Source organism: Quercus suber, unplaced genomic scaffold (assembly GCF_002906115.3).
Source record: "Quercus suber isolate HL8 unplaced genomic scaffold, Cork oak 2.0 scaffold_45, whole genome shotgun sequence".
NCBI classification, from domain to species: domain Eukaryota; kingdom Viridiplantae; phylum Streptophyta; class Magnoliopsida; order Fagales; family Fagaceae; genus Quercus; species Quercus suber.
This window is the reverse complement of record NW_027069510.1, coordinates 91,481-102,370: the sequence shown is the minus strand read 5'-3', so window position 1 is coordinate 102,370 and position 10,890 is coordinate 91,481. Positions and strand designations below refer to the sequence as shown.

Genomic DNA, 10,890 nt, shown 5'->3' with positions numbered 1-10,890 from the left:
TGTAGAACTATTGGGTACTCTTTTTATTCTAGTAGTAATAGTTGTGGTGTTAAGTATGTACCAGTAGTTGTAGCTGTGACTTAACATTGAATTTTCCCTAGATATGTGTACTTGAAAGATATGTGTTAAGTATGTACTTTTTTTTTCTATTCTTTTTTTGATCCTTTGGGTTTTACATTAATTTCCAGTTTTTGAATGGATATTGGCAAACCATTCATTCAGCCATTGAAAATGGTGGATATAACTTTGCAAAGATTATGTGCCAGATTTGCCTACCCCTATACTTGTTTATTTGTAGGTATCAAATATGTGTGGGGGATTGGAATTTGTGACAAACTAACAAGTGCTCTTTTTTTCTTGGTGATTTAGGGGCATTGTTTACTATTATAATTGACAGCAAGTTGAATAGGATGGACTACTACCTCCTATGGCTGGATGATAGTGCTTAAAATTACATTTTTGTTTACCATGAATTTTTATATCTTCAATATATTCACTCAAGCTTTATTAAGGAACCATTTTATGCTAAATGAGTTACCACATATATGCAGGGAAATGAGTTTTGAAATAAGTGATGAGCTTGTATATGCATCATATTTAGCTGGGTATGCAATTGTCATAGCTTATATGGAGATGTATATGAACAAAGTATTGATGCATACAAATGTTCAAATAGAGTATGAATAGGTACAATATATTTTACATGGGAATGAGGGGAAATGTTGCAATGTATTTAGAGTATCACATCATGTTTTGGGAGAATTGTGTAATACATTGCGCACTCAATATGAATATAAGGGTAGTAAAGGAGTTCGCTTGGAAGAGTCTGTGGCAATTACATTGGTGGTACTTGGTAATGGCATGTGTAATAGAATGCTTTGGGATAGATTTCAGTGTTCGGGTGAGACAATAAGTCGACATGTGAAAATGGTAGTTACATTGTTAGGCAATGTTATGACACTAGACATTATCAAGCCTATTGATCTTACATTTCCTAATGTGCCACAACATATTCTCAATTCAGATAGATATTGACCACATTTTTCAAGGTACTTTGTTATTTTGGTATATTGATTTAATTTTATTCAATTTATCTTTATGATGAAATCACGTTGCAAATTTCACATGGTATTTTTATGGCAATGATTAGGATTGCATTGGTGCGATTGATGGGGTTCATGTTCTTGTGGTCTTACTAGTTGATAAGCAACATATATACAGAGGACAGAAAGGGAAGCCAACAATCAATTGCATGTGTGCTTGTAATTTTGACATGAAATTCACATTCGCATGTGTTGAATGGGAAGGGTTAGCACATGACACAATAATATTTTTAAGGTGCCTCAATAATGAGAATGAAAACTTCCTAAAACCTCCACCTAGTATGTATTGTTGCATTTTAATTACTATATTAAAGTATGTGTTATGTAGTGAAAATGCTAATGTAATAAACATTCTCATTTGTAGAAAAATATTATCTTGTTGATTCAGGGTACCTTATGAAGAAAGGGTTCCTTGCACCGTTTAAGGGAGAGAGGTACCACCTCCTCGATTTTCAGCAAGGTTGAACACCACAAAATCCAAAGGAAAAATTTAATTATCTCCATTCATCACTTTGTTTTGTCATAGATCAAACTTTGGAGTTTGGAAGAATAGATGGAGAATTTTGAGAAATATTCCATCCTATGATATAAGCATTCACGTATGCATTATTGTTGTTACAATGGTTCTTCATAATTTTATTAGAGCACATGACGACAATGACCTTGGACAAGGGCTTTTTAGAGGGGGCACATGTCAAAGTAGCGAGGAAGGTTATTACGATGAAATGACACATGTGATTTCTTCTTTAGATGAACCTGAGATGAAAATGGTTTGGAACAATATCACAACATTGATATGTGGGATGCCTCCATCCTAGGACTTTCTTTATTACTAATGTTTTAATTACCATTCATATTGTGGTATTTTTTTTGTCAAAATCTAAAAACTTGTGGTTATAATTACCATTAACATTATGGTTTTTTTTTTTGGTAACCATAATTGATGGCTTTGATAAAATATGTATTTTAATTATGATACACAAACTTGATAGTAAATTAATATCTAAGACAAAAAAAAAAAGTTATTATTATTGTTGTTGTTGTTAAATATTTGGCTTTCATATTTGGAAGTCACTTTGCATATTCAAACATTAAAATAAGGTTCAATTTACACCCAAAAAAAAAAAAAAATCTACACTACTTTCAACACTTTCAGTTTTAGCTACAGTATTTTAGCACTTTCAGCCAAAAAACAATCAGCTAGCTTTTAGATTATTTTGTTACATACTTTTAGTAATAATTTTTCAGTTTCAGCAAAATAAGTGAATTACAATCAGACCCTAAATATGTTACTCTTATTTACCAAAAATATAATAAATAAATAAGAGGCAAAATTGTTGCATCTAAAAGCATACTAATGTTCCAAATCTATCAAACCAAAAAAAAAAAAAAAAAAGTTTCCAAATTCAGGTAGAACTGTACCATGATTACCAGAGAGTTTTCATATTATTTTATTATAAAGATTTTAAAACTTTATTTGGATAAAAAACAAAAATCATGTTTTTGTTTTTGGGGGTTATTTTATTCCGGAAAGTACCGTATCTTCACCAATCCAGAAAAAAGTGAAGGGAAATTTAACAAATCTCTACCAACTTTATTGTTAAATATATTTAATGGAAAAAAACTATAATTGAGCAGAATATAACCTATACTATATGGTTGTTTTTTTTTTTTTTTTTTTTGATGGATATACTATATGGTTGTTGGAACATAAGGCATATATATATTACAAAACATGAAGACAAAAAAAGGCACATCTAAAAAAAGAAAAAAGGAAAAACCAAACGAAGAAGAAAAGGATATAACGTTTACTTGAGCACCAAAAAGTCCACGCGATCCAAAGAAAGACTTCTCTACCTCTAAACATTATCGGAATTGGCAATGTCGAATGACGAAATAACAACAACTCTAATCTAATGGCTCGTTAGTCGCTATCAAAATTTCAGTAGCCAGCCGAGCCGAAACAAATAGACAATACTTTGTTACTACTATTACTGTCATTTGGTACTTTTTACTTTGTTGCTATTTTTGCTTTCTGGGATTTGATTTCAGAGTGAGCTGTGTTGTTATCTATTTTTAGGTACGAGTATTATTCCTATTTCTTCAGAATTTAATTATACTTCCCTTTCATCGTGGCTCAAAGTTCAAAAACCAGCTGCGGATGCAGAAATATATAAGAAAAACAAATAGTTATTTTATTAAAATATATTTGATTAATAAAAAAATATAATGTGAATATGAATTATAATTAATTTTTTCGTGTTTGATTTCATTTTATTTTTCGAGCATAGTACTAGGATTAGTATAATCATTGTTATTATTAAGCTACTTCATAATTTAAGTTTTGTTATGAATATATATATTTTAAACAAGTAAAAAAAAAATCAATAAATAGTCATTAATAATGAAGTTAAAAGATTAATCTAAATATAAATATTGAACAAATTATTTAAATACTTAAAAGTTAAATAAAAATAAATTAAACTTAGAAGCCTTAAGAATATGATCATATGATTGAAAATTTTAGAATGTTTTGTGTATGCCTTGATTTTGTTAAAGATGTTGTATGGTTTTTTTTTTATTTTTTTATTAATAACTTTAAAATATCAATAATTTTTTTTCTATCTTATTCTCATTTTCAACTATCCAATTGTGAATATATTTCAAAAGACCTAAAAAGTGGTATATAGCATTGTGAAATTTTTTTAACTATAAATTTAGGCACATTGGTTAAGGAGATATTTTGATAATATACATTTAACTTTTTTTCCTTGATTCCATTAGGAGAGTTAAAAGTTATTTCCAATAAAGAAGTTTTGAATTTGGAATATTAATAAATACAAATTGGAGTATAATTTTCTTAACAAAATTATGAACTTTCTTTAGAACCATGGAGGAGGGCCGGGGGGGGGGGGTTTGCCTCCTTCTTTGTCCCTAGCTTAATTTCAAGTGCCATTCAATATATATAGAGAGATTATTTCAATATTTTAAAATATTGGTCTTTTGCTTAATCTTTTTGATATGCTCTCACATCCCTCTCTCTCTCTCTCTCTCTCTCTCTCTCTCTCTCTCTCTCTCTCTATATATATATATATATGATAAAAGGGACCAAAAAATCAAGAAACTAATATGATATTTTGATTTTGATAAGCTAATATGATATTTTGTTACTTAAATTTAACAATTGATGTCACATTATAAACTGGGCTAGGAAATAATTCATGAGATGATGACATGAACTTTAGATTAGGGTTTAGCTTAAGGGCTCCAGAGTATTTTTTATTCCCCTTTTCACGATAATTTTAGGGTTATAACTTTTAACATTGCTCATTTTTAAAAATTATTTTGTTATTGTCACCAATTACCTTTTTTTTTTCTTTTTCTTTTTTCATGAAGTAATTTTTTGTTGTTGTGGTGGTTGCTTTATTGCCTATTAATTCACACGAGAAATCAACCATCAGGTTGAGCAAGATGGGTGCATAATATTTTTTTCATCTTGTGAATTAGTCTCTAAACTTAAATCGAATGATTTAGGCTAGTGTCTTTTCCACAGTAATATTTTATTTCTATAGTTTGTAACCAAGAGTCAAAGTCTTTCAATTTATTCACTTAGATTGTTTCTAGAAAAGAATTGTCATATCATTATTCATTTTCTTTATTTATTGAAATGATGTATTTATTTTTTAGTAAAATTTATTTTAATCGGGCTTATGGATTTTATCCAGCAAAGAATCATGTGATGAGTCCATTTGTGATTCTCTTAATCTAAAGGATAAAATATTATAGTTAAACTAAAATGTAGTGATCAAATTGACTATAATCCCAAAATGTATGAACCAAAATAATATTTTACAAATTAAATAAATAAGCTTAAACTTTTATTACTATTTTTTTTTTGTTGATGAGTTTATTAATCCTACTTGAGTATATTCCCCACTCCTAGAAAAAAAGGCTAAAAATGCAAAATTACACCTTCTAATTTTGACTGAAACTCATTTTAGTCTTCTAATTTTACTATTGTTCAATTATTGTATATTCTAAATTTCAAATATTTTTAATTAAAGTCTTTTGTCCAATTCTATAAAAAAATTTGCCATTAAGTAAGTTATTATTAAGTAATAAAAAAGTTTCATTTGAAAAAAAAAACTCAAGTAAAAGATTTATAAAATATTTCTTTTAGCGTGAGATATTTTTATAATGATTTTTTAAAATAAAATTAAATAAAAGATCTGGATTGAATAAAATAAATTTCAATTAAAGAAAACGATTTCAGTCAAGGTCAACTCAAAAGAAATAAACAACTATAAACTTTTAGTAATATATGAGTACATCCCTACTTGGCTACTCCCCTATATATATAAAAAAAATAAAAATTTAAAAGCAATCTTGTTGAGTGACATCACAGCCACACAGACATACCGATGCCAACCAGACACAACAACACAACAAAAAACAAAGAGCAGAAAAGACCCACAGACCACACTCCTAACTCCACAGGGTTCGAGCTTTTAGCCAAAAGCCAAAGCCAAAGCCAAGCCCCGTCGTGCGCACCAAGGAAACTATTACTATTCCAATGCGAAAAACCCCAAAAACGGGGGTTCCGATAAAGCAACCACAGTCGTCTGATCTTTTCCTTCCAATCCATCACAAGTCACAACACACACACACACACACCCGTGTTGCTGCCTTGTACACTCGTGGCCGTGCGTGTGTACGAGACTCCATCTCTCTCACATTCACGTACACTATCTCTCTCTTCTCTTCTCTTCCCCCAAACCCCCAATCAGATAATTCATAAATTTATTTATATAATACTCTCTCTCTCTCTCTCTCTCTCTCAACACCACCTTCTCCTTCTCTCGTTTCTAGGTTTATTTAACCCAACTGTTATTTTGGGGGAACCAGGTTAAAAAAAAAAAATCGGCTTTTACTGTATATCCCAGCTCTCTATTTGCTACGCTCTTCAAGCTTCGGTTTTTTTTTCTTCTTCTTCTTCTAGGGTTTCGCTCTTTCCAATTCCAAAGAGGTACCTTTTTTTTTTTTCCTTTAATATTTTGCCCCTAATTTCTTCAATGTAGATAAGTTTTTCTTTTGGGCTAGATATTTATTTATTTATTTTATTTTTTTATAATTGTATGTTGGTGGGAAAAAAAGGGTTTTTTTTTTTTTTTAATAAAGTTTTGTTTTTTTTAGGTTATGTCAGTGGGGGAAAGGGTTATTTTATTTTATTTTATTTCTTGTAAATTTTTTCTTCATAATTGTGCTTAGTAGCAATTTTGTTATTTTCTGTAAATGTCAATGGGAACTTTTATATTCATTAAAATAAAGAGGAAAAAAAAGAAAAGAAAGGAAACTCTGAATATGTTTATTTATTTATTTTTGTATTTTTTTTTCTTGAAATGGTTATCATAACTTCTTGTGTTTTAGCTCCAAATAGAGTGAAAAAATTTCCATGTTGTGCTTTGATGGTGACTGTTTCTTGAAAGTTGGTGCCTGTATGAGATATAAAATTACCCGGGTTGGAAATTGGACAATGACTCTGTTTGTTGTGTTTATTCTGTCTATATATGGTTGGGATTGAGTTTCTTTGAGTTGGGGTTGTTGCAAATTTAGGGATGACAAAGGGAATTTGGATTTTGAAGCCGCCGTCACTGCCCCGTGGGACAGGAAGCTTTGATTTTTTGTCAATTTGGGAATTTTGACAGTAATGTGTAGGAATGTTGTTGATGTTCTAGGTAGACTTTTTACAATGGCCTTGTAGGTTATTATTATTTTTTTTTCTTTTTTTCTTTTTCCCTGCCATTTAATGATTTAAGGGTTTGTTTTATCTGAAATTTTAGAATAAATGCCACCAGGGAGAGGATGATTGCTTTCTTGTGAATCATGATTTCTGCTTCTTTGAAGAACTTAAATCTCCTTCTTTACTCCATTAGGGTCTATTTATAAAAAAAAAAGTCACACCCAGTGCACAAAACTTCCACTTTTGTGGGGACTGGGAGAGGTTATGGTAGGTAGCCTTATCCCTAATTTTTGGAGAGACTGATTCCCAGGCTTGAACCTGCGACATGTACCTTTTGGTGGAAGGCACTTGCCATCGCACCAAGGCCTGGCCTCTCACGAGGGTCTATTTGTCTATGCTATAAAATGATAATATAGGAATCTTATTATGGTGTATATATGGTCATTGTGATTTGCGACATGTACCTTTTGGTGGAAGGCACTTGCCATCGCACCAAGGCCTGGCCTCTCACGAGGGTCTATTTGTCTATGCTATAAAATGATAATATAGGAATCTTATTATGGTGTATATATGGTCATTGTGATGAATATATTGCCAGGAAGTTGTTGGTGTGTGTATGGGAGGGGTGAGAGGCAGCCATCTTAGTCAACAGTCACTGTATTCCACATTGAATCCTGTTTAATGCGGGTAGTATTGTGGGATGGGTGAGAAGGAGCCATCTTAGTCAATAGTCACTGTATTCCACATTGAATCCCGTTTGATGCATGTAGTATGGGTGTAAATATTCAGGATTTAATTACCCTATAAAAAGATGGTAGAATGTGATCCAATGAGGAATCTATATTTAGCATGGAGTTTATTCATTTTTTTTTAATAGAAAGTATGGAGTTTTCACAACAGGGATGTGATATTCGAAATTTGCTTAAAAGTGTGCTTCAAACAGCACTCTACATCCTGATTCGGTTACACTGTGGCATTAGATTGTAATAAAATCTATTACACTGACTTTGAAAAATGCACTGCATGCAGTTGATAACATGCTTCTTAAAAAGCAGCATACTGTGCTCTAAAGGGGATAAAAGGAAAAAAAGTAGGGGAGGGAGAGGCTACACCTACTCATGTTTGCAAATTGTAATTCTGGGGCTTGTTCTTGATGAATTATTGTTTAATTCAAGAATGATGATCCTCTGCCTCTTTTTTTAATACGTGATGGTTTCAGGTTGTATATGAAGGGAAGATATTTGTTGAAGATGATGAAGACAGTATTTCACAATTTGTTGGTGTGAATTCCTGCTGTGGATTTTTTTGACATCTGTGCCAATGGCGGCTGATCAGCGCAGAAAACGTTTGCATGGTGCGAGCATTATAGGTTCCAGTTCTAGGGAGCAACATAAAGTAAAAAGGAAGAATCTAGGATTGCCACACAATGAATCAAATACGAAAGCTCATATTTCACTTCAGTGGGATGGCAATCAAAAAAGGGTTGTTGCTAAAAGGGAACAAATTGGTGTGAGTCGGAGAGATTTGAGGCCATTTAATGGTTCAGTTCCTGAGCATCACAACACCATAGCAGATGTTTTTGCTATTCCTCAAGAAATTTTTGAGTTAGAAGATTTGACAGAAGTTCTTTCGCATGAGGTACCCATGGTTTCATGGTATACAAAATGTTCTTCTATTCTGAGATTATGTTCTATTCATTTGGTTTGAAACTTATTACAGGTTTGGCAGAGTCATCTTTCAGAAAATGAGAGAAACTCCCTTATGCAGCTTCTCCCTAGAGGACCTGAGCCACAGCAAGTTATGCAGGCATTGTTTGCTGGGGATAACCTTCACTTTGGGAACCCCTTTCTCAAATGGTAAGTATTCATATGTGATAACTTTTTTTGAATCTGCTGAATTGTTTCCTCTTTACTAGGTCATATGATTACATAATTAATTATATCAGTATGGGTAAATGTTTTTTTAGAAAAAACTTGTGTGTGCACGTGTGTGTGTGTGTGTATTGTTATACACATATTGTGTTGGTAATATATGTCGAATGGCTTACTGATAAAAAAAAACCAACAACATTGAATGGCTTAACTATGTCAATTACACACATGTTGCATCTATAGATGTATATTTTTAGAGCACTTACTTTTATAGTTGTGAATATTTTGAGAGTTTCTGTGCGTGGATCTGTTCTTTTGCACTGACTTGAGATAATTTGACCTTGAAGATACAATTCTATTATGTCTTAGCATCTATGTAGAGTAGGGGTGCTCATGGATTGGGTTTGGTTGGGTGTTTGTTCAACCCGACACCTGACTGAATCGCTTCAGGTTAAGGAAAAAAATTGCTGCTGACTGACAACGATTGGATAATCAATTGACTGGTATCTTTGGATATCAGTCAGTCAGACCTGGTGTATTTATTTATTTTATGCCATCTCTTTCCACTGCCTGACTATTGATTTCCAAAATACTATGGTTTTGCTCTTATTACACCGAAGCCTCAAAGATAGCCATCTTTTTTACCCCCTAAGTTTAGAGTTTAATTCAATGAATGTCTTTGGAACATTTGTTTTCAGGGGTGCTTCACTTTGTTCAGGTGGTCTTCACCCTGATGCAATTCATCATCGGGAACAGTGTCTAAAGGCTGAGAAGAAAGCATACTACTCAAATTTGCAGAAGTATCATTCTGAGTATGTGAAGTGTTACCCACTTTTCCTGAATATTTGATGTTGTTTTAAGTGTAACTTTTTATTAAATTCTTTGGTTGTAACATCTTTATTCTTCTTTTGGCAGTATGGTAGGATATTTAGTGAAGTTGAAAGGAAGATGGGAAAGCGGCAAGGATCTGGAAAAGGAAACTGTGCAAAAATTATGGAGGTTATATTCACCACATGTTGTGATTTATTTATAGCTGTCAGTGTTCCATAATTTAATCTGCTCAACCCAGTCAACACATTATAGTGGCAAAAATGTGTATTTTGAGGACTATGTTTCTAAATTGTCACTGCTTTTTCTTCAGATCAAAAGAATGTGCTGCTCAAGAGCTTCTAGTTTTGTATATAGTGTTAGTAGAAGTGTGATATGCTGATGATGGATTCTTAAATTGGATATATACTTTACTCAATGGTGTCTGATGATTTTGCACTTGCCATATATCCTCTGTTTGCATATCAATTCTAGAAGATTTGTAGAGCTTAAGAGGGGTTTTGTCTGTATTTGTGTAAATAAGATTGCATTATAATTCTTTGGAAATGATCCAGTATGTATAAAAATGGGTAACCTTTACAGTTATCATTTTTTTCTTTTTTCCAAATAAATGGAGTACCCAAGTGCAAAAATTCTCAAAGTACTGTGTAGTGATATATATATATATATATATATATTTTCCCCTCTTATTAAAATTGTGTAAAACTTGCATAAATATTAGTACTTCTAGATCTATCAAATGCAAAAAAGTGAATGAACTCTTCTGGGATATTACTTTGGACCATGATTTGGTTATTGAGAGGTTATGTTGCATCCTCATTGCCTTTCAAAGATTTATTGTAATTTATGGTTTGTATTGTTCTCCCTCTCAATCTGATTTCTTAAGGTGATCTATTTTGAATTTCATTTTGGTTTGCCGAGCAGGTCAAGAAATGGTGTGGAAAAAAGAATTACCTCACATGGAAATGAGTCAAGATTTCCTGATCCTGAGGAGGATTTGACAGCTACATCTGAATCTTGTTCCTGGGCTGCAGATGACAAAGCATGTAGTAGTGATAACCAGAACACCTCAGGGAGAAGGGTGCAGAACTTATTAAGAGGTAATTCAGCTAAGCTTTTCACAATGAGCCATACTAGTCAATGTATATATTGCTACAGGATGTATATTGTCGTCCTAGTAGAAAATCTGATGCCGGATCTTTAATTCATTTGAATCAGCATTGTCTTAATGGTATTTGGGATTATGGATTGATGTTGGGGGCCTATGATTATGCTTCTGAAACTGCCAGAAAATCTCTCTATTCCTAAATAAGGTGGCATTAGGCTGGTGACAAATCTTCTTCTATTA

The 10,890-nt window shown here is 32.2% G+C and overlaps 1 protein-coding gene across 1 annotated transcript in view; it reads left to right on the top strand.

Annotated features, from left to right (window-relative positions):
• The first annotated feature begins 5,612 nt into the window (after nt 1-5,612).
• Nucleotides 5,613-10,890, top strand: part of LOC112020991 (uncharacterized) — a 12,274-nt gene continuing 6,996 nt past the window's right edge. Inside the window, exons 1-6 of the mRNA XM_065771491.1 lie at nt 5,613-6,129; nt 8,063-8,481; nt 8,563-8,699; nt 9,413-9,526; nt 9,630-9,713; nt 10,467-10,642. Coding sequence (XP_065627563.1) covers nt 8,164-8,481; nt 8,563-8,699; nt 9,413-9,526; nt 9,630-9,713; nt 10,467-10,642 — 829 coding nt within the window. The 5' untranslated portion in view covers nt 5,613-6,129; nt 8,063-8,163. The remainder of the gene's footprint in view (nt 6,130-8,062; nt 8,482-8,562; nt 8,700-9,412; nt 9,527-9,629; nt 9,714-10,466; nt 10,643-10,890) is intronic.